The following is a 21104-nucleotide window of genomic DNA, read 5'->3' as shown; positions in this document are numbered from 1 at the left end:
TGTGAATAAGGGTTGACTCCAACTTTGACTAAAGTTTATAGAAATTCTTTATTTCTTTATTATTAGACAAAAATAGACTCTCTTTTTTCCCCCTATTCATGTGATCCTACTCTGAATCTCTGCTCAGAGGAGGCAGTGACTTGCTCCCCACCCCTCTCCCATCCCTGCCATGCTGGGACCTGCAGGTGGGTGGAACTGGCAGGGGCCGATCCCCTGGAGGGCTGACGTTCTCCTGCAGGTGGGGCTGCCTGATCTCCTTTGGGGCTCAACTGCTGATGCCTCCTCACCCCTCACACACCCATCTCTGCCATCTGCTCACATGCAAGGTCATCTCATGGGCCCATCCACTTAACTTAGCCAGCTGGGGGTGGGGAAGGAGAGCAGTGTCCCAGGCCTGATGCCCACTCCTCATTCCTAAGGGAGGGTGCTTTCTCTTGGGTCTCCTGGGTCCAGGCCAGGGGAAGTGAGGGCTGTGGGGTGCTGGGAGGGGTGCAGTGTTGATGTGGGCTCTCAGCTTGTGGCCTTCCTTCATTTTCTCTGGCCCAGTAGAACTTTGGTGATGAAGGTGACAATGGCGCCAGCAGGCTGATCTGGGTCAAGCTCTGCAAAGAGGTGACACACATTCTCCCAGGGGCTTCCCGGCTTCTTGGCCACGAAACCAAAGATCCTAGGGGGACAAAGGGTGGGGAGGGGGCTTAGCATTCCTTCCACAAGGAAATGTAGCTGGCCTTGGTGAGATGAATCAAATGCCAGCGTCGAGAGGACGGCAGCACCCTGGTCCCTTGGAGGGAAGAGGCTGAATTCGTGGGGCTTACTTGGAGGTGGTCCCGTCTGGGTTGGTCCATCTGCAGAAGGAGAAGAAGTGTGAAGATGCACACTTCCAGGGGACAGCTGCTGAAGGGGGGCTGGGGCTGGAGCTGGGGCTGGGGCTGGGGGGCTGGGGGCTGGGGCTGAGGGGCTGGGGCTGGGGGGCTGGGGTCTGGGGCTGGGGGCTGGGGGCTGGGGCTGGGGGGCTGGGGGCTGGGGGCTGGGGCTGGGGCTTGGGCTGGGGTGGGAGCTGGGGCTGGGGCTGGGAGCTGGGGCTGGGACTGGGACCTGGTGGGACCATGGGGGTTTGAGGCAAAGGGTTTGGAGGGAGGGTCACCTCCGGTCTTGAGGGTCAGTGCTGGAGAAGGTGATGCTGTTCACTGGATAATGGCGGCGAAAGAATAGCCTGCAAGGAGGAGGGTGGGGAAAGTCACACTCAAAAACGGGGACCCCTAGGGGCCTTAAGCATGGGGTTTCACAGGGCTGAGTACACATACTTCCTTTGGTTGTCCGTCAGTGTAATGCCCTGGGCGGACACCTTGAAGTGGACAACTGCTGGTGTTGGGCGGGGGCTGCAGCTCAGAGCTGCAGAGCTGGCCCGGGCCACGGCTTGGGGGCCTGTCAGTGACTCTGTCTCCACTGAGGTCAAGTAGAGCACGCTGCAGGCTATGGGGGCAGGGAGTGGGTCACAGAGGGAGTGCCCATCCTCTAGCCACCCCCACCAGCTCTTGCACATTCCCCAGCTACTGCTGTCACATGCTTTACAATCACATAGGTGACTTGTTAAAAAGGCAGATTCCACGACTTTACCGGAACTACAGTCAGAAGCGAGGCAGAAAAGCCTGAGAATCTACATTCTAACAAGTTTCTCCCTGCTACCACCTCATGATCCTCTTTCCTGTTCATGAGACTTTGAGACCCTAGGCTGAGGACCCAATTCCTCATCCCCAACAGGATGGGGCTCCCCTGCCCTCATGGGTTGGCCAGGGCTCACCCACCTCAAGGCCTTTCAGTGCCCCATGCCCTGTATCCACAATGCCCCCTTGGTGCCCAGGGAGAGGGAGGGGAGCGGAGGGGAAGTCTCTACCAGCACCCTGACGCAGGAGGTCTGCTGCTGTGCTCATGTTGGTGGGCACTGGAGCCTCTGGGGTCTCTTCCAGAGGATCTGAGGGCAATGAGAACCGACAAAGCAGCTCAGAAGGCAGAGCGTTCCCCAAGCTGGAGCACTCCCTCTGCCTCCCCAAGGGAAGGTGGGGAGCTAAGACCTCTGGATCCTGCTTTGGCTGCAGGGGGAGGGGAGAGGTGGGGAGGACAGATGACCAGACACCCACCTTTGCTGGGAATGTGCAGACAGCAGGGCAGGGAGATGGGGGAGATGGAGTGCTGGGAGACCAAGGCGGACAGGCTGCCTGTGGACGAGGAGGTGGGAAAGTCCTGAGGTGCCCAGGGTGCTCCGCCTTTCCCTTCCACCCTCCTGAGATCCCTTGGCGTCTCCCTAAACCGACCCAACGTAGCCTTCCCCAAGCTCCTGCTTCTCACCAAAGTAGGGCTCACTGGGGCAGCCCTTGATCTTCACCCCTTTGGGCCCAGTCTCAATGAGGAAATGGCGGACCAGCTGTTCCAAGGGGTCCCCTGAGAGGAAGAGAGGGGAAGATTGTGGCTTTAGGATTCCAGGCTCCAGCTTCTTCCCTAATGGGATTCTTTCCCAAGTAGCTGAGGTCTTTTCCTGCCTTTCCCCTCCACAGCGGCATGGCCAGCACATCACCCCCACCCGCCCTGTTACCTTGCCTCTGGCACCACCCCCCAACTTCGTCCCCACCCCACTCAGGTTTGGGCGTTCTGTACCTTTCCAGGGCTGGGCACTGGGTGGCGGTGTGGCCACCTTGAGGGCCAGCCCATAAGCTCCTTGGAATGAATGACTGTCCCTGATCAGGAAGGCCCCAGGGTCCTTGTCCTTCAGCAGGGCAATGGCTGCAGGGTGAGGGGTAGCGGGCAGCGGGAAGGAGAAGTTTTCACAGGGGTGGACTGAGCCCCATGCAGCCCCCCTCCTCCGCCGACAAGCTCCATGGGTCTGTTTTGGCCTGGCAGCTGTGGTGGTGGTAGGAGTCTGAGGACAGGGCTCTAGGATTCACAGGGGCTTTGACCATGTTGGATCTCACCACCTTGGCCCAAAGCCCAGAATCACCTGCTGGCAAACGCTCAGCCAAGAGTAAACACAGCTGAGACAGGAGGAGCCCAGAGCTTCAACAGGATGGGGCTTAAAAACAAGACAGACACCCGGGAGGGTGGGATGGAGTGGGGTGGGGGCAGGCTGGCTTCTCACCTTGGTCACGGGACAGGTGTGGCTTGTACCAGAACTTGGATGTATCCTGGACAAACTTGACATTGCTTTGGCTCTCTTGTGTAGGAGGCTCTAGGACAGGGAGGGAGTAGGTTCAGACCGCAGGGTACCCGGGTCCCCATCCATGCTATATCCCAGGAAAAAGGGTTCTTTCAAGGTGGCCCCAACCCCCTCAAGGCCTTTATACCTGGGGGTTGGGGGACATTATCCGAGAGCAGAGGTGCGAAGGTGACATGGTGACTGATGCCTCTGGCTGGCGATGATGCCCGCTCTGGGCCCCAGGGTCCTGGCTGTTGCCCTGGCCCGGGCAGGTGGCGTTTCTCAGGAAGTGGGGGCTGGGTAAGGCCATTGGTGTCATAGGAGGCAGCCAGGGGGAAAGCAGGTGTGGGTGAGCTCTGAGGCGGCTCTGGGCTGGCTACAAGCCAGGGCATCTGGGAAGGCACAGGAGTGAGGGGAGACCCATCTGGGCTGTCTGGGGGGCCTCGAGGGCCTTGCCAGGGGGCGTGGCGGAGGCCAGGAAGTGTGGTAGGCACAGGGCTCCGAGGACTGGCACCGTCTGAGAGGCCCCCTGGACTCCTTTCCTGAGGCCAGTCACTGGGCGAGCTGGGAGGAAAGGTCGGAGAGACGGGGCTAGGGGCCGGAGGCTCAGGCCCACTTCCCGAAGGCAGCTCAGGGGCCTTTCCGGTGCCTGCCTGGGAAACAGGGGGCAAGGCCTCGCCAGGACTCAGTCTCTGAGTGGGCGCTGAGGTGGGGGACCTGGTGTCCTGTCGCCGGGTGCTGTAGGGTGGAAGGGCAGGTGGTCAGCAGAGCCCCCACTGTGGCTGCTCCCACCCCACCTGCCTTCATCAACTGCTTGGACAAGAAAGCACTCAAGTGTCCCCGGCCCCTCTGCATACCTTTCCTTGCCCTGGACTGGGCTGCTGGTATGCAGGGGCGTGGAGGGACCAGACAACTCTGACGAAGCACTGCCTGGGGCATCTCGGGGAGACCGAGGCAGTGTGCTGTGCCCACTGGGGCCCTCCCTCCAGGACACCGGCTCCAGCGACTCTGCAGTGGAGAGGTGGGCTGTGAGCAGGATGGGGCTCTTCTGTCTGGCTTAGTTGTTTCTCACCCTGTTCCCCCTTGACTTTCCCACCATCTTCCAGAACCTCCTCTGCCCTGGGCATTGCGCACTCTGGTGCCCCTCACCTGCAGATGCCAAGGGTCCTGCTGAGGCCAGGTGCCCAGGCAATGGGTACCTGTTCCCTCCCTCCTCCGTAGGGATCTCGTAGCTCAGCTTCCTAGATTGTGGATAGGGCGGGCTGCCCGGGGAAATGGAGCCAGCCCGTGGGGAGTGGGCACCAGGGCTGGGATACCCTCTGCCCTCTCCTGGAGAGCCACAGCTATGAGGCACGCGGCCATATGCTGGGCAGTAACTGGGAACTGCTCCTCCATAGCTGTATGTCACCAGGGCAGGGTACCCTGGATGCCCATACCTGCCTTCGGGGCACATAGTGTAGGAGCAGCCCTCGTGCCCTTCCTCGCCTGCCTTGGGTGACTTCAGGCAGCTGTAGTCAGGCATCGGGGCATGGTGATGCCCACAGGCAGGCAAGAGCAGAGGCAGCGGGTGCCCAGGCCGCACTGAGTGCAGGAGAGGCTTGCCAGCCTCAGTTGCCCACCCTTCTCCAGCCTCCCTCTCCAGCCGCAGTCCATACAAGGCTGCTGTAGGCAGCGCCAGCTTCTCCTCGCAGGCTGGGCATGGGTATAGGGCAGGCAGCCCAGGGTCCTCCAGGATGACCACCTCCCGGTAGCCTGGGGCGCGGTAGCCAAAGTCCCCAGTGGCTGGTTTCCCCATCTCAGGTGGGCAGGGGTATGGCCCCTCTGACAGCGATCGGCAGAGGCGCCTCTTCTCCATCGAGGCCTCAGCGTAGCCCTGGGGGGATCCCTCATAGCCCCCATAGGCCAGTCGCCTCCTCTCCAGGGTTCCCTCTGGCCGGTAGTAGCCCCCATTGGGGACCCCGCAGGACTCCCGGTAGCCCTGGCGGCAGGAGCAGTGGCGGCTGAGGCCAGGCCTGTGGCCTGGATACACTCCGAGGTGGGGGCCTCCGCCCACAGTGGGCTGCTCTTCGTCATCTAGGATGGCCGTCTCTCGCCCAGCCCCCCGGCCCCCACTGGCCACTCCGCAGCCTCCTAGGAGGCGATCCAACTCCTGCCGTTCAGCAGCCGTAGGGGGCGGCCGGCCAGGGGACTCAGCAGCCGGCTCTGTGGTCAGCGTGGAGGAATGGCCCGAGTCGCTGCTGACAGAGAGCATGGGGGGTGGTGGAGGCTCTGGAGAGGGTGCCGGGGGGGTCTGCCGGGGGGGCCGCTGCACCTGGGCATAAGGACTGCCATCCAGGGGACCCCGGGTGTGGGTCAGGGAGCCTGAGTGGGGAAGAGGATCAGGGAGGGAGGGCAAGCAGGGAATAGGGAGGGAGAGAGAGAGTTCATGAGAGGGGATGGCACTGGAGATAGCCATCGGGCCGGGGGTGTCTCTCGAGAGTGGGCTCTGCCTGGGGAGGAGGGAGTGTTCTTCTCCCTGGCCACGGCCCCTCCAGGGCCCTGCCACAACCCTGTACCTCCCACCCTGCAGGCTGCCCTGCGCACCATCCACACTGTCCTCGTGGTGCCGGTTGAAGTTCTCATAGGAGTCCCAGCGCACAGCCGGCTCAGTGGTGTTGTAGTCGACAGAGACCGAGGGGTCATTCCGTGGAGTGCTGCCTGTGGAAGGCCACTCGGGTGTTGGGGAGCAGGGTAGAGGCAGCCGTCAGTCCCCAGCCCATGTCCCTGCTCTTACCTTTGATCTTCTCGGGGCTGGAGGAGAAGACAAACTCCACGGAGGCTTGAAAGGGGAACCTCTCATCTATGGGGAGTAGACAGTGAAGAGCCAGGCCCCTGGCCCATACCACACTCTCCTGCCTGCCTGCCACCTGCCTGCCTGCCACCTGCCTGCCTGCCACCTGCCTGCCTGCCACCTGGGCTCCAGCCCCAGGCCACTTGTCTCAGACTCACCAGTCCAGGCCTCGTCCAGCTGGTCCTTGGGGAAAGTAAGCTGTGGTCCGTGGATGGTGCAGGTGTGAAACTGGACTCGGAACACCAGGGTCCGGTCTGTGCCCCGGCCACCCTTGTGATAGCATGTTACCTGGGGGAAAGGCAGGAGGCTGGGAATCAGGCCTCAAGTCCTCTTCTGTGCTTCCACCCTGGGGACTGCCTAGTCACAGCTTCTGCCCTGCCTCGATCTCAAGGTGATCTCCCTACTCGCCCTCCAATCTGTCTCAAATTGGTGACTGTGTGGCTACACCACCAACCCCTGCCCCATCTCCGGGATTCTCCTTGTTGCCAGGACCCCCTCACCATGACATCGCCTTTGAGGAGGAGGGCTGGCTCCAGGCTGATGCAAAGCTGCTGGGGACCAGGGCCTGCAATGTGACTGTGGGGAGAGAGGAGAAGGCAGAGATGAACCAGAGCTCCTGTGTGCAGAGGCAGCTATGCAGTCAGGGGGAGCCAGGAGACCAGAGTCGGAGCCCTGCCCAGGTGTCTGGGGAGGCTGGAGAAGCAGGAATGCAGGGAGCAAGCGGGGCCCTGGCCATGAAGTGTCAGGGGCCTGGGAATAGAGCACTCACTAGACTCCAGACGTGTAGACGAGCTGCATGGACTGGTAGATTTTAAGGAAGGGCTGGAAGCCTGGAGGGGCAGAGGAGAAGGCGCGGAGGGGTGCTGAGTGGAGGGGCCTGAAGGTGGCTCTCCCTAGGGAGCACATCTCAGGCAGACTCACCTGTGCCGGGTTCAAAGGCTGGCAGCGTGGGGACGAGCACATAGTGCAGGAAGAGAGGGCTGCTGTTCATTCTGATGGAGCCGGACAGCAGCCCACTGAAGTAGCTGATGTATCTGGCAGAGGGCGTGTCGAGGAGAACATAAGCCTTTTCCTCTGGAGGTCACCTTGTATCATTTCAACCATCCACCCTTAGAAAGCTGGCTCTTCTCCTCAGCACTTCCTTCCCGTCTACCAGGTCACCAGAAAGTTCTTCCTTGCATCTAATCTCAATCCTTCTTGCTCCCCTCTGCCTCAAAGCTCTTTCCCCAGAGCTCTGCTTTACTTTATAGTGGCAGGCCCCGACTGTCCTTAAGGTTCTCTTTATGACGGACCTCCTCGTCTATTTATTCCCAGGTCTACTGCCTTCCATCCTACTAGCATGAAAGCTCCATGAGAGCAGGGGCTTTGTCCACTTTGAATTCTCAGCACCTGGCACAGCCCCTGGCACACTCAGTGAAGGTGTGCTGCATGGATACGAGAGTCTTGGCCTTGGTAGCCATGAAGGGAGCTGCTCCTCTGGCCCATCCCCACCCAGGCTGCTCACCGACGCTGGGAGGGCTGCAGTTCTGTGGCCACCTTGTCCTCGCAGAATTTCCGCATGGTAAGAGTAGCCAGTGCCTGGTCAGCCCTGAGGACAGCAAGGCCAGTGTTGAGGATTAGGGACTAGTCTTCATCCTGGCCTCCCATCCCTGAGCCCCAGGGGAGGGAGGAGAGATATGATCCCCTGAGTCTAGAGGAAGCCCAGAGTGGTGGTAATGAGAATGAGAAGCACCATGTACAGTCACTTTACTAGTTTTTGGGCCCCAGGCAATTATTCCCTGAACTTTAGTTTTTTCATCTGTAAAACGGGGCAACAAAACCATCTCATGAGTTGAATTATATCCCCCCGAAAGACATGTACCTCAGAATGTGACCTTATTTGGAAATAGGGCTATTGCAGACATAATTAGTTAAGATGAGCTCATACTGAAGGAGGGTGGACCCTGAATCCAATATGATTGGTGTCCTTATAAGAAGAGAGGAAGAGACACAGACAGAGATGCACAGGGAGAACATCATGTGATGACAGAGGCAGAGATTACAGTGATGTGTTTGCAAACCGAGGAACGCCAAGGCTTGCTGGCCACCACCAGAAGGTAGAATGAGACAAGGAAGGATTCCATCTCAAGTCTCAGAGGAAGCAAGGGCCTGCCGACAGCTTGATTTGGGGCTTCTGGCCTCCAGAACTGTGAGACAGTATATTTCCACCGGTTTTTGTTTTGTTTTGTTTTGTTTTTGAGATGGAGTCTCGCTGTTGCCCAGGTTGGAGTCCAGTGGCACCATGTGGTCTCACTGCAACCTCCGCCTCCTGCGTTCAAACGATTCTCCTCCCTCAGCCTCCTGAGTAGCTGGGATTACAGGCACCCACCACCACGCCCTGCTAATTTTTATATTTTTAGTAGAGACAGGGTTTCATCATGTTGGCCAGGCTGGTCTCAAACTCCTGACCTCAGGTGATCCGCCCACCTCGGCCTTCCAAAGTGCTGGGATTACAGGTGTGAGCCACGGCACCTGGCCCATTTCCACTGTTTTACACCACCCTGTTTGTGGCTGCCCTAGGAAACTTTACAGACCATCTGCTGCAGACTGTGTTGCTGTACTAGTGATAAAAGGGAGGTGGAAATGCTAACTTGACAGCAAAGGACTCTCAATGAAGAGGTGGGCTCCAGGGGAGATGGTTCCTAAGGGGCCAGCTGGAGAAAGGGCCACTGGGGAAGGGGCTACTCCGGTGCTGGGAGCCTCACCCTGCAGAGATCTTGCTGTAGTGCATGTAGGCAGAAACGATGACCCCGAGCTTGCCCTTGCTTCCCTGAGAGACAGAGACAGGGATGAGGGTCTGGGGGCTCCAGGCTGACCTGGAGCCTCCAGGCACCAGGGAACCCGAGGTCCTGGCCCACCTTGCAGTATAGTACGACCACGTGCTGTGGGTCAGCACTGAGCCATGTCTCCATGGCTTTGCAGATGGAGCACAGCTTGTCCAGGGGTGGAGCATGCAGCTCAGGCCAGCCGAAGTCCTGAACCTGGGGAGAGTGCAGGGGTGCAACTGGGGCTGGGGCCCACCAACAGAGAGACACAGGCGGTGTGGAAAGGGGACAGGGCATACGGGTCTGGGGGCAAGGCTGGGGATCTGCTGGTTCTCCATGATAACCTCAGCACTTTCCTTATCTATACAATGGGCTGATACCTGCTGCATCACGTTTTGGGGTGTTTCCAGTAATATGTCATGCGAGAGGGGGAAGGTGCTTAAGAGTGAAGTAGATGCCAATCGCTACTATTAATAACGAGGAAGCTGGGGGCTTCTGGGGTAGGGGTGGCTTGGTTTAATGACTGGGCAGGCCATTTCCTTCATACCTTGGGGTTTAAGCGGGTCAGGTCATGCCTTTTCTCTGAAAGGTTGAAGAGCTGAAATAAAGGGGGAGGGCTTTAGACAGAAGGGACCTCCGGCAATGAGGCACGAGGTGGAGGTGGATCCTAAGTTAAGAATCTTCCTCTAGGCCGGGCGCGGGGGCTCACGCCTGTAATCCCTGCACTTTGGGAGGCCGAGGCGGGCGGATCACGAGGTCAGGAGATCGAGACCATCCTGGCTAACACGGTGAAACCCCGTCTCTACTAAAATACAAAAAATTAGCCGGGCGCAGTGGCGGGTGCCTGCAGTCCCAGCTACTCGGGAGGCTGAGGCAGGAGAATGGCGCAAACCCGGGAGGCGGAGCTTGCAGTGAGCCGAGATCGCGCCACTGCACTCCAGCCTGGGCAACAGAGTGCAGACTCTGCCTCAAAACAACAACAACAACAAAAAAAACAAAAAAAAAAAAAAAGAAAAAAAAAGAATCTTCCTCTAAAACAAAGTGCAGGCCTGGCGCAGTGGCTCACGCCTGTAACCCCAGCACTTTGGAAGACCGAGGCGGGCGGATCACCTCCTGGGCAACAAAGAGAGACCCGTCTCAAAAAAAAAAAAAAAAAAGTAAAGAAAGAAAGAAAATAAGAAGGTAGTTAAGGCCCGGCCTAGCCACTCACAGCCAAGTCGCCAGCGCTCCTGGATACTCCGCTCCGCTCCAGGCGCCACTGCGGGCCCCGCCCCCGCCCCCGCCCCCACCCCACCCCACCCCACCCCACCCCACCCCACCCCACCCCACCCCACCCCACCCCCACTCCTCTGGTCCCGCCCACTGGCGGCCTCGCCTCCACTGGTGACGTCAGTGATTAGCCTCGCCCATCTGAACCCCACGCCCCTCTCATTGGCTGACTCCTGATGGCCCCGCCCCTCACCAGGTACTTGTCCCGGTGCTTGGATTGCAGCACGTGGGCCAGCTCGCGCAGGTGGCCCCGGTGCCGCTGTTCATCGGGCCGCGCGGGGAAGGCGGCGGCCAAGATGCGCTCCGTCACGTAGGTGAGGTCTAAGTCCCAGCGCCGCTCCATGAGCGGATCCAGGCTGAAGCTCCTGGGGAGGGGGAGCCTACGCATGAACGCAGGGGCAGGGCACCCGGAGGTGGCTAGTGTGATGGGAAGGCTGTCTGTTGGGCAGCAGGTGAAGCCTGGTGGGTCCTGAGGGTGGGTGGGTCGGTCCGGAGAGAGAATACCGCTTTGGGGGTGGGGGGCTGTCCCGGGGAGCTTTGTTGAGGGGCAGCGCCCTGGGCTGAGGTGTGGGGCCGGCGGAAAGGGGGTCACGTGGGACCACCCCAGCACCCTCACTTACCTGGGCAGAGTGCTTCGCTGCTTTGAGTGGTTCAGAGATTTGGTGGATCCCTGGTGGATAACAGACAGTGTCTGGACATCTCTTTGGGTGCCCCCTACTCTAGACTGCCCACTCCAGAGCCATACACTTTTGTCTTCAGGAAATCTAGATCCTTACTCCCAAAGCTACCTGCTTCCCCCTCCTCCTCCAGCATCACCTTACCAGGTGCTCTATGCGCCTGACTGGGGCCGTGTTTCGCCGCTAGAGGGAGATGGGGGAGGAAAAGGGAGTGGTTACAGCAGGGGCAAGGACCACTGTGGGCCTGGGAACAGTGGAAGGGAATGTCAGTGTCCTGATGAAGGCTGTACTGGACAAAGGGAGAGGAGTTCTATCCCCAGCAGGCCCAAGGGCACAAGATCAGCAGAGGACTTAGACAGTTTTTTCTTTCCTTGTAGGATGAGCAATACCCACAGCACTACATTCAAGGTCATCTCCTGGGGGCCCTCTCTGGAGCCACCAGACCTCTGGACACCATGGCCAGGTTCCTTGCCTTCCCCACCCCATCCCAGAGCGCACTCACCAACTCCGCGGGAGGCAAGGCCTGACAGGCTGAAGTCACCTGGAAGGGTACCGAGTAAGGAACTGAGCTCCTGGTGAAGGGCTCTCCTGGGCTTGAGGATGGGGTAGCCCCTCAGCTTCAGGAGGAAGGTGGAGGGGCCTTCAGCGGATGGGCACAGGCTCCAGCTGAGGTTGTGCTATTTAAGGGCACCTCCCCTCTGGCCTCTTGGTCCCCCACCCCCCAGGCCCCCCACTTGTTGCTCTTGGCGCTCAGCCCCCAGCCCACACAGACCCCCATTCATCCAGCTGCAGGGCAGGAGTTATATATAGAGCACGCAGGCAGGCCATGGCCAGGGACGGACACTGGCCTCTTTCACCGGGAGACCCCGCCCCTGGGCACACAGCTCCCCCAAGCCAGCTCCAGGGCCCTGGGACCCTCCTTCCCTGCCCTGCAGGAAGACCAGGGAACCTCCTCAGAGATAGGGCTGTCTTGGGTGCCCAGTGGACAGTGGGTGCTATCTACAGCTTATTTCTGGAAAGGCCCAGTTTTTCCAGGGCCCAGGACAAGGCCCGCCCAGGCATTTTGAGGACCCTTCCCCAGAGGGAAGGCACAGCCCATCCGGCTGCCCAGTCTCTGAAATCCTGCTCCCCCACCCCCCACCCACCCCACCCTTCCTCCTCCTCATTCTCCTCCTCTTCCCCACCCCCATCCTCTCGCCAGCTGCAGCCTGGGCACAGCACCAAGACAAACGCTGTCTCGCTGTCCACCCGCCTGGGCCGGCCAGCCCTCCAGAAGGCGGAGTAGGGTGGTTCTTAAAGGGCCCAGTCAGCACCCCTCCCACCCAGGAGGGGTTCCCCAATGGTGAGAGGGGTGGAGGTGGAGGGTTGATGCCAGTGTGGTTGGAGAAGCCTGTTTGGGAGGAGGAAGGGACTCCAGACCCTCTCCCCCTATCAGGTAGAATCAGATACCCACCTTTGCTTCACATTTTCTGTGCGTCGCCACCTTGCAGACTAGGGGAGGTAGGGGGAGGAGAGGGGTTAGCAGGGGCCTGTGGGACAGTGGAAGGAATGGCCTTCCCTCATCTCCCAGACCCTGGAACCAGATCCTGGGACTTCCAGGATCCCAGCTGGACTGGGCTGGCTAGGGCGGAGGAGCAGGGCTAGGTTTTGAGGGAAGAGTGTGGCAGTGGGGTACTATTGCGTAGGCCAGGGGTAACGTTCCAGGGTGGGTGGAGGTGAGGAGGAAGGGAGGGAAGGAAGACTACAGTCACAAGTCAGGATGGGAAGATGGTGGAGAATACTGGGTCTCCTGGGTTGTGGGGGGTGTCTGTCATGGGGAGCCAGGGCCATGTGAAGGGGGAGGCAGCCGCCTCTTAGGTGCCATTGTGCCTAATCCAGGAGCAGCATATTACATTTGAGATTGTGTGAGTTGGCCTGCTGGAGTTGTGCAACACAGTGGTACTGGGTGGAGGGTCTCAGAGTCACAGGACAGAGCACCTCACCTCTGCACGAAACGCCTGTCCCATCGACGGTCACCTTACATACTGCACAGACTGGAGGTTTCTTCCGGAAAACCTTCTCCCGGAAACTATGAGGCTCAGCTTTCCTAGGCTGAGGGTGGAAGGACAAACAGAGGTGTGAGTTCCCAGTGGGCCCATCTCCATCTCTGGGACTGGGCAGGAGCCTTGCCTTAGCACTGCACTGGTTTCCTCCATCCAGATCAAGCCCTCAAACTTGTAGGACGCACTTGGCCACAGCTGCTTCAGGGCGGTCATTGGGCCTGTCCTCAGCTGTGTATGGAATCTGACCCCTTGCGTCACCTTTGCTGGGTCAGCTCCTCCCCAGGGGATCACTTGGGCCCCTCACGTGGCCCTGGTATGTGATGCCCTTGTGGAAAGCCCACATGCTCAGGCTTTCCCCCTGGTGCAGTAGGGGTACTCCCTGACTCTTCCCGTCTTGTCCTCCCTTCATGGAGACCTGTGTGCAGAGTGAGCAGGGAGGTTCCAGACATACCTGTTGTATGTCAGTCCTGCAGCACCAGACTGAGCCAGCAGGAGTGGCCTCAGCCAGTCCTGCTCCTTTAGCTCCTGCTGTCCCCACGCTCCAGACAGCTGACATGCCCTCCTCCCCCATGGTCAGAACAACATGTTTACTCATTGTGCATTGAGGCAGCAGACAGCAATTGGATAAGGGGGGTGGTCATGCTGGAGGGAAACAGAGGCCTGTCACTGGGAGAGATGTTTAGCTGGTTTTGGATGCTGTGAGGTCTCCCCCGACCCCCTGCCCCCTGGCACTTGGGATTCATTCACACACTGAATGAGGAAGGAGTGGACCAGATTCTCTGTTCAGCCCCTCCTGATCCAGAGGTGCAGTGAAGCAGGAGCCTGGGATGCCCCCTTATGGCCCAGGCCTATCTCAGTCCCTTCCCCTCCCACTGTGGGTTCACTCCTCCTATCCTCTGTCTGGGGACAGCTTGTCTCCTTGCCACCTCTCTGTTTTACCCATATTCCCCCTCCTCTGGAGTTCAGACTCCTGCTGTCCTCATCCTGGGGACCCATCACAGTAGTCTCTCAGGTTGTCCTGAGCTGCTGCTTTTGGGGCAAGACTGGGAAGTTGGGAAAGGGAGTGATGGGGATGTGGGCAGCATCTCTGGTTTTTTGACTGTCCCTGCAACACTTCTGGGCTGGACCAACTTTGTGGGACCCACTAGGACACTTGGGAGCATGCAGGCATTAGCAGCAGATATGGATGCTGTCAGTGGAAAGCAAACCTCCAGTTCGAAAGCACTCCTGACTCCCTCTCCTCTCTCCTTTTCTGCCCTGCCACCCCATTTTCCTCAAACTTCCCCGGGCCCGGGAAGGGGCCTGATGATCTCTGAGTCTGCTCTAGGATACCTGGATAGTGCGTGGCAAAGTCCTACAGTGAGGTACCTGGGGCTTAGGTTTGGGGGGCCAGGACCCCCAGGGTTGACCCAGGCTAGAGCAGGGAAGGTGAGAGGAGCCAAAACAGACAGCGGTACCCACTCTAACCCAAACATCCCCTCACACTACAGCCCTGGCCACTCCGGAGGGGATGCTGGGCCAGGAGAGAAGGCTGAGGAAGCTGAAATTGGGAAGAGGGCCTGGCCTGATTCCAGGTCCCCTCCCCCACTGCCCACACCTCCACCCCTGCCCCTCTTTTGCCCAGCTGGTGGGCACTCCTACCCTGCTTGTGGCCCGGCTGCTGTCCCTCCTCCCCAGGGCTCTGAGCAGCCTCTCCACAGGGCCGCTGGACTTCATGGTGTTCTGCTGGCTGGGGTGCTGGCCCCAGGGCCTGAACAATGCTGGGGCCTGGCCCGGGGCTTCCTGGAAGCGGCCTGGCGGAGGCAGCCGCTTCCCCTGGGCGGAGGGTAGGCTGTCTGGCTGGTGTGAGGAGAAGCCCGGCCCTGGACGTGGAGGGAAGTGCAGGCGGGAAGGGGGCAGGTCGCTGCTCCAGGAAGTGGAGGGGGGAGGATGTGGGGGAGGCCAGGAGATCAGATTCCCAGGATCTACCCTGCTGGGAGTGTCAGCCTGTGATCTTTTGCTCCCCCCATTCCCCAACTCTGGAGTTGTCCCACACCTGGGACACCACACTCTCCAGGGATCTGCAGGGATCCATGGTCTTGAGATCCTGCCCCCAGTGGGGCCGGGTGAGAATTCTGGTCTCAGGGCAGGGCTAAAGGGCAAGTGGGGAACAGTGTGTCCCAGCCAGGCTCCAGCCAGAACTCTCAAGCCCTCGAGGGACTTCCGCTGGGGAGGGAGTGGAGCTGGGAACTACTACCAGCAGGCAGGCCCAGGATCCCGAATGTGTCCTGAGAGTCAGGTAAAAATGGGACTGGGGGCCCCCTTCCTGTCTCAGTTTAACTCTGTATGAAGTAGGAAAGGGAAAGCATGCACCGCCCACCTTTACCCTCAATACACCTTGCAAGGCCAAGTTCCAGCCACAAGACTGCTTTGCTCAGGTTTGGGGAGTAATCCATTTTCCTGCCACAGCCTAAGGCATATGAGGCCCTTCTCCTGAAAGGCCCCAGGTTTCTGCTCCTGACACAGTGCCCCCCACTCACCCATTCCCTGGCTTTGTTTCAGACATGATCTCACAGATCCCTAGCCCTCTTTCCAGCCCTGCAACTTGGTCTCTCCACCCAAGGGCTGTACCCTCCCCCTGCTGCAACCCCGAAGCCTGAGTACTACCTTCATGGCTCTCCTGGGTCTGCTCTCCTTCCTCAGCAGCTGTCCCAGGGCCTGAGGACTGGACAGGAGGTCCCCTCTCCCAACACATACTCCACCCCCATCCACGGGCCTCCCGCCTCCCTCCTGGGAACATGGCCAACTTCCCGTCCTGGGAGTCAAGGGAGGGAGATGGATGGGGCCTTGGAAAAGGGGGAGTAATCTCCCTAAAAGCTAAGGGGTTAATGGCCTGGGAGTCTTCAGCCCCAAGCTGTGGACAGCAGCCCCTGGGACCGGCTGTAGCTGTCACTTGAAAGAATGTGCAAATGTGCCCCTCTCATTTGCATGGTATTTATTGAATGTCCCAGTACTCAGGCAACTCCCACAGCCCTGGCTTCTCCCACGGGATCCCTTCTATTTGCCTCCTGCTCCTTCATACCCATCAGGAAGGGTTCTCTGGGATGGAGAATCCTGCATTCTCTGGGGTGAGGCCTGCTGTGGGTGCCCACTTGAGACCCTTGTGAGAACCTGACTGGGCTGGGCCTAGCCTGAGACCTCTCCCTTGAAGCTCCAATTTTCCAGGCCAAGAAGTGTGTCCCCAGGATATCCTGGCCAGAAGGTGGCATCTGTGTGGCAGGCCTGGGCCCCCAGCCTGTAACTGGAGAGGAGCACGGGCTCTGCGACCCACCCCCATCCTGCCAGGCTGGCTGTGTCCCAGCACATTCCAGGCCCCTGGCCAGTGTGGGCAACCGGGCCTGGCCTTGTCCAGCCCCCAGCCCTGCTTGGGGGAGATGAGGCAGTGTGACAAGGTGGGCGGTGGGGGTGGCTTTTTTCTGTCCAGTCCCACCTTCTATGGCACATGGCCCTGACCAGGACTCTACAGGATTCGATCTGCTGCCTCCATAGGGGCTGAAAGTCCCCTCACCTGGAACAGGTCCCCAGACATCCTCTCACCTTCACTGGTCTCACACTCCCCACCCAGACCCAGCAAGGAGATGCCCAAGCAGTGAGTCCGGTGAGGGGTGGGGTGGTCAGGATCCACTGTGGCTGTGAGTCCCTCCCATCCTGTGGCACTCACACCTCAGAAGGGAGGCAGGGATGGAATCCCTATGAGCCAGTCCCGAGGGGAAAAGTAGCTCACTTGAGGAGGGCTGGGAAGGCATCACTAGACCCACTTGGACCCTCACCCTCCTCCCGCCTATAACATTCCAGAGCCTGTCAACCTCTCCCCCAGCCGGGCCCCCTCTTTCTCCGAAGTCTTGGGTTTGTTTGGAGAACCCCCTCCACCCACACCCCCCTTCCTGGAAATAGCTGTGGTTGGAAGGGAGGCTGGGAGCCCGGCCGCCGCGGAGGAGGGGTAAGACCCAGGGAAGGAGCGAGGGAGGGTGGCGGCTCTGGGGGTGTGCCCAGAAGGGTCTGGAGGATGGAGGCAGAGAAGGAAGGGGGTCGCAGAGCGGGGCTGGCGAGTCGAAGTAGCCTCGTCTGTGCCCGCTTAGGGCCTCAGTGTCCCACATGTGAAGCAGGAAAGGAAAACGTTCGCCCGCACCCTGCCAGGCCGGGTCCCGGGCGCCGCTCCCAGCTGCTGCCGGGTCCCGGGCCTGCGTGTGTGGCACGGCGCGCGGCCCCGTGCGCCCCAGGTGCTGGAAGGCGTGGCGGCCTGATCGAGTAGGACCGCGGCCGCGCCCCGCCCCCTAGTCACTGTCCTGGCCTCCAGCTGCTCCCAGCTCCATGCGGCCAGCCAGAGTCCCCAGCCCCAGTCCCGGGCCGCGCCCCGCGCCCCCTCGACCTCCGGCGGCCCCGCGCCCCCTGGCGCCCGCCCCTGGCACTGCCCGCGCGGCCGTGACGCAGAGGCCGCCACCCGCGCAGCGCGGCGCGGCCACTCACCTGCGGGGGGCGCCCGGCGGGGCGGGGGCGCGGCGGGGCGGGGCAGCAGCAGGGGGAGCCCCTGGGCCAGCCCATCCCGCCCGTGCCCGCGCGGAGCGGACGCGGACGCGGACGCGGAGGCGGCGGTGGCGGGAGCGGGCGGCCGCGCTCGGCTGGGCTCCCTCCCGCCCCCGCCGCGCGCCGCGCCCCGCGCCCCGCGCCCGCGCCCGTGGCCGCCCGCTCCTCCTCCTCCTCCCTCCCGGCTCCAATCCCCACGTTCCGCCCGCTCCCCGCCCCTCGGCCTCCTCTCCTCCCCGCCTTCTCCCGCGAACCCACACTCACAAAGAGCCGAGGGGAAAGAGGGTGCGCAGACGGCCAGCGGGGCCGAGCCAGGCACATACTGGAGACAGGAAGTGGCTGAGAGGGGGAGAGAGAGTTGGAGAGAGACGGACGCGGAGGACACGGGGACGGGAAAGTCTCAGAGACGGGGAGAGCCTGACCCGGCGGGACACAGGCAAAAAGAAACACGCGAGCCAGACAGACGCAGAAGAAACGGTGGGCATAGGTCCAGAAGAAACTAGGAACAAGGAGACAGGGAACTGCCGCGCAGCCTCAGCCTCTCACCCTCCCGACAGGAGTGTGCCTGGTTGGGCCTGACCTGAGAGTACCACCCGTGGCCTACCCTGGTGGTGCTAGCGTCCCCTACCCCAGGCGGGCGCCTGAATCAGGTGAAGACACCTGGTGTTACTTTTGGCCCAAGTCGCCGGACACCCTTCCCTGGTCCTCTGCCTCACAGGAGACCTCCTGGGCTAGTATTCTGAAAGGATTCACAGCTGAGGACCTCCATCAGGCTCAAGCCCCCATCTCCACCCGCAAGCAGCTCCAGCCATCCCATCCAGTGCCCTGCTTCGTTTATTCATTGAGACGGAGTCTCTGTCACCCAGGCTGGAGTGCAGTGGCGCGATCTCGGCTCACTGCAACCTCTGCCTCCCAGGCTCAAGCGATCCTCCCACCTCAGCCTCCCTAGTAGCTCGGACTACAGACGGGCGCCACCACGCCCAGCTAATTTTTTGTGGAGATGGGGTTTCGCTTTGTTGCCCAGGTTGGTCTCCAATTCTTGAGCTCAAGCGATTCCCCCTCCTCGGCCTCCCAAAGGGCTGGGATTACAGACGTGAGCCACCATGCCTGGCCCATTGCCCTGTTTTGAAAGAGCTGGACCGTCATTCCCACTCTGCAGGAGACCTCTGAGAAGGTCTTCCTTACATTTAACTTGAGTCCAGGCTTTCCAAATGGAGATGGAAGTTCTTTCTATGGTCTGACTTCATTCTCTTCTTTTGCAGTGCCTGGTACTGGATAGGAACTTTATGGAATGGAGCTAATGGGTCCTAGGGCAGGTTCGAGTCGTGCCACCCTGGAGGGGAAGGTGGAGGGTAGGGATAAGGTAGGGGATATCTTCCTAGAAGTTCTGAACTTATTGCCATTCCTACATTCCCCAGCGTCCTTTAGCAGTGAGCACTTCCTGAAACTTTCTCCCTCCACCCTCCCTGCTGGATTTTCCATGATGAAAAGGGGCGGGGGAAGGAAGGTTGGGATTCTGAGAACCCAGTGCCCAGGGCTCAATGTCCAGTGCCTGCCCAAAGCAGCCAGTACTACTGGCTCTAAGGCCTTCTTTCCCTCCCTGTCTTGTCTCAGCTGGGTCCCTTCTGTGCTCATCTTGTCTTTGGCAAAGGCTGAGAAGACTGGTTCTCATTTCCAGGGGTTGGAGCACCTGATTCCAATCTTGCAGCAGGGAAGAAGAGTCTGTGAAGAAGTGCGTGATGACGGTGTGTCCCCCCCACCCAGAAATTGGCATTTGGGAGGGGTGGATATGGTTGGGACTGGGAAGCCTTGATCTTACTGCTCTTGGTTGAGTTGGTGTTCAATAGACAGTTTCAGAGGTTAGAGCAGTGGGAGTCACTGGGCACTGGGGACAGGAGGGGGTGGGGGGAGCCAGGCAGGAACGAGTAGGGAGGCACTGGGAAGAGGGGAGAGGCAAGAGTTAGGGGAATACCGAGGAGAGTGGCAGGGATTGGAGGCTTCTGGAGAAAGGGCAGGGCTGAAGGTTGTCCCATGTATTTTGGCCAGATTTGATTACGTAATCGAGATACATGAGATGATTAAATGTGTTCATGTCTTTGGAGCCTTCAACCAGCTCTTTTAACATCTTGCTCTTCCCAGCATTCCTTAGGGTCTTTGGCTGGGCCTTGGGATGGATGCTGTGGCAGTACCTTTACCTCAGCTGTAAAGTTACCAATGGAGAGACTGGGACTCAAAGAGGAACTTGATTGGACCCCAGAGAGGTGAGGGGTAAGGGCTAGAACCTCACACATGCTGGTTTTGCTGCTGCCTGGCAGGCCCATGAGAGGAACTTTAAGGTTCCAAGGAATTGGAAAAGGGTCACAAGATGGGTGGTCCAACTCCCAGCTCTGGCTTGATTCCTACTCTCAAACTGGGGATAGTGGGGAAGGGAGCTGCAGGAAGGAAGCTGATGAGAAAGGCTGAGAATAAGAAGTTATGCAGGAGGTAGCTTGGTGGGAGTGAAACAAAAATGAAAGGTTCAGAAGGGCCAGCCAGGCATCCTGATTTCCAGCTCACAGCAGCAGGAGCTTCAGAGAGGAGGGAGAAGGGGAGGAGGAGAAAGCCAGGTTGATATTAATAAAGGCCAAATAATTTCAGGAACACCTCTGGCCTCCCTCCACACAGGTTTTCTTACCTTGACTATGCAGAGGGTGGTCCATCTTGGCACTGAAGGTGGAACCCCCTCTTCCATGGTCTGGGGTGACCCCATGCCTGTTACTGAATGTGCTCAGATCCTTGGGGTGCAGGGGCTGTAGGGGGAGGATTTGAAGGTGTGGGATTGTCCTGGCTGGAGACCACTGGGTCAGGAGAACTCCAGTAGAGGGTTTGGGTGCTGGGAACCAGGAAGAGTGGGGGAAGGGGCAGAGCCAACTCCAGAGGCGGATCTCCTGGCTGAGGACAGAGGGTGTATTGTCCAAGCAGGAGGTTGCTGCAGCTGGGCGGGGAGCAGCTCAGCTCTTCTCTTCCAAATTTCTTTTGGGGGAGGGTAAGGGAAGCAAGTCCCTCTTTACTTGTGGCCCTGGGGGCTACAATGGTTGCAGAGAAACAAGGCTTATTTGACAAATAATGCTTCCCAGGAGCAGATGTGTAGCTCTCTCACTTCCTGAGAAACCAGATGCTGTGAGCTCACTTAGCACTTGAGGCGACGCCCTCAGCACGAACTGGGACCCTAGTGCCTTGGGATCCAGAGTATAGTGTTTGATTCTATTGAGAAGAAACTAGGCTAATGTGGACTGGGATACACGTGGGACCTAACCAGCCTCAAGTTAGCCCTTGTGAAGTAGGATGCTGCACCTGCACTTTCCCCCTACTTGTCCAGTAGTTCAAGATTTACAAGAGGTTGGCAATGAGGGCTGACCACTCCTGGGTCCACTTCTGCAGCTGGGAGGCTTCTGGGTGGACCCACATTTTTTTTTTTTTTTTTGAGACAGGGTCTTGCTCTGTTGCCCAGGCTGGAGTGTAGTGGTGTGATCACAGCTCACTGCAGCCTTGACCTCCTGGGTTCAAGTGATCCTTCCTCCCGAGTAGCTGCGACTATGGGCATACACCACCATACCTGGATAATTTTTCTATTTTTTGTAGAGAAGGGTCTTGCCATGTCGCCCTGACTGGTCTCAAACTCCTAGGCTCAAGCGATCCTCCTGCCTCATCCTCCCAAAGTGCTGGGATTACAGGTGTGAGCAACCATGCACG

The 21104-nt window shown here is 59.5% G+C and overlaps 1 protein-coding gene and 1 long non-coding RNA gene across 17 annotated transcripts in view; one reads left to right on the top strand and one right to left on the bottom strand.

The window, feature by feature from the left end:
• Positions 1-29: 29 nt before the first annotated feature.
• Positions 30-20262, bottom strand: TNS2 (tensin 2). Of its 12 annotated transcripts, none has more exons than XM_077954351.1 (29): positions 20047-20262; positions 12750-12858; positions 12221-12258; positions 11270-11308; positions 10912-10950; positions 10711-10760; positions 10284-10455; positions 9369-9419; positions 8915-9037; positions 8762-8826; positions 7522-7605; positions 6939-7051; positions 6787-6847; positions 6518-6593; positions 6176-6305; positions 5961-6026; positions 5771-5884; positions 4337-5548; positions 4045-4195; positions 3336-3925; positions 3131-3220; positions 2653-2778; positions 2347-2439; positions 2139-2216; positions 1895-1972; positions 1305-1473; positions 1145-1213; positions 816-845; positions 30-667 (listed from the first exon to the last, which is right to left on the bottom strand). In XM_077954351.1, the coding sequence occupies exons 1-29, from the start codon at positions 20119-20121 to the stop codon at positions 529-531; spliced, it is 4230 nt and encodes a 1409-aa protein (XP_077810477.1). In that variant the 5' UTR covers positions 20122-20262; the 3' UTR covers positions 30-528. The 12 variants fall into 12 exon arrangements, with proteins under 12 accessions (XP_077810477.1, XP_028685342.2, XP_077810476.1 ...); XM_028829509.2 differs by lacking the exon at positions 20047-20262 and adding an exon at positions 17637-17881; XM_077954350.1 differs by lacking the exon at positions 20047-20262 and adding an exon at positions 17316-17469.
• The window catches only part of LOC107000870 (uncharacterized), a 33920-nt gene continuing 30386 nt past the window's right edge, over positions 17571-21104 (top strand). For all 5 annotated transcript variants that reach the window (XR_013401132.1, XR_013401133.1, XR_013401136.1 and 2 more), the window contains exons 1-4: positions 17571-17849; positions 18635-18735; positions 19051-19117; positions 19512-19633. This is a non-coding gene — a long non-coding RNA (uncharacterized LOC107000870). The remainder of the gene's footprint in view (positions 17850-18634; positions 18736-19050; positions 19118-19511; positions 19634-21104) is intronic.

The sequence above is a fragment of the Macaca mulatta genome, chromosome 11, assembly GCF_049350105.2.
Source record: "Macaca mulatta isolate MMU2019108-1 chromosome 11, T2T-MMU8v2.0, whole genome shotgun sequence".
In the NCBI taxonomy this organism is placed as follows: Eukaryota; Metazoa; Chordata; class Mammalia; order Primates; family Cercopithecidae; genus Macaca; species Macaca mulatta.
This window is presented reverse-complemented; position numbering and strand designations above follow the sequence as displayed.

What these genes read in the sequence shown, in the direction of transcription:
- TNS2 (XM_077954349.1), bottom strand. Translation starts at nt 13,404, where the DNA reads ATGAGTAAACATGTTGTTCTGACCATGGGGGAGGAGGGCATGTCAGCT. An exon ending in TCTGCACATTCCCAGCAAAG is followed by an intron (nt 1,973 to 2,138) that starts GTGGGTGTCTGG and finishes CATTGCCCTCAG; the next exon opens with ATCCTCTGGAAGAGACCCCA. An exon ending in CCAGACGGGACCACCTCCAA is followed by an intron (nt 668 to 815) that starts GTAAGCCCCACG and finishes TTGTCCCCCTAG; the next exon opens with GATCTTTGGTTTCGTGGCCA.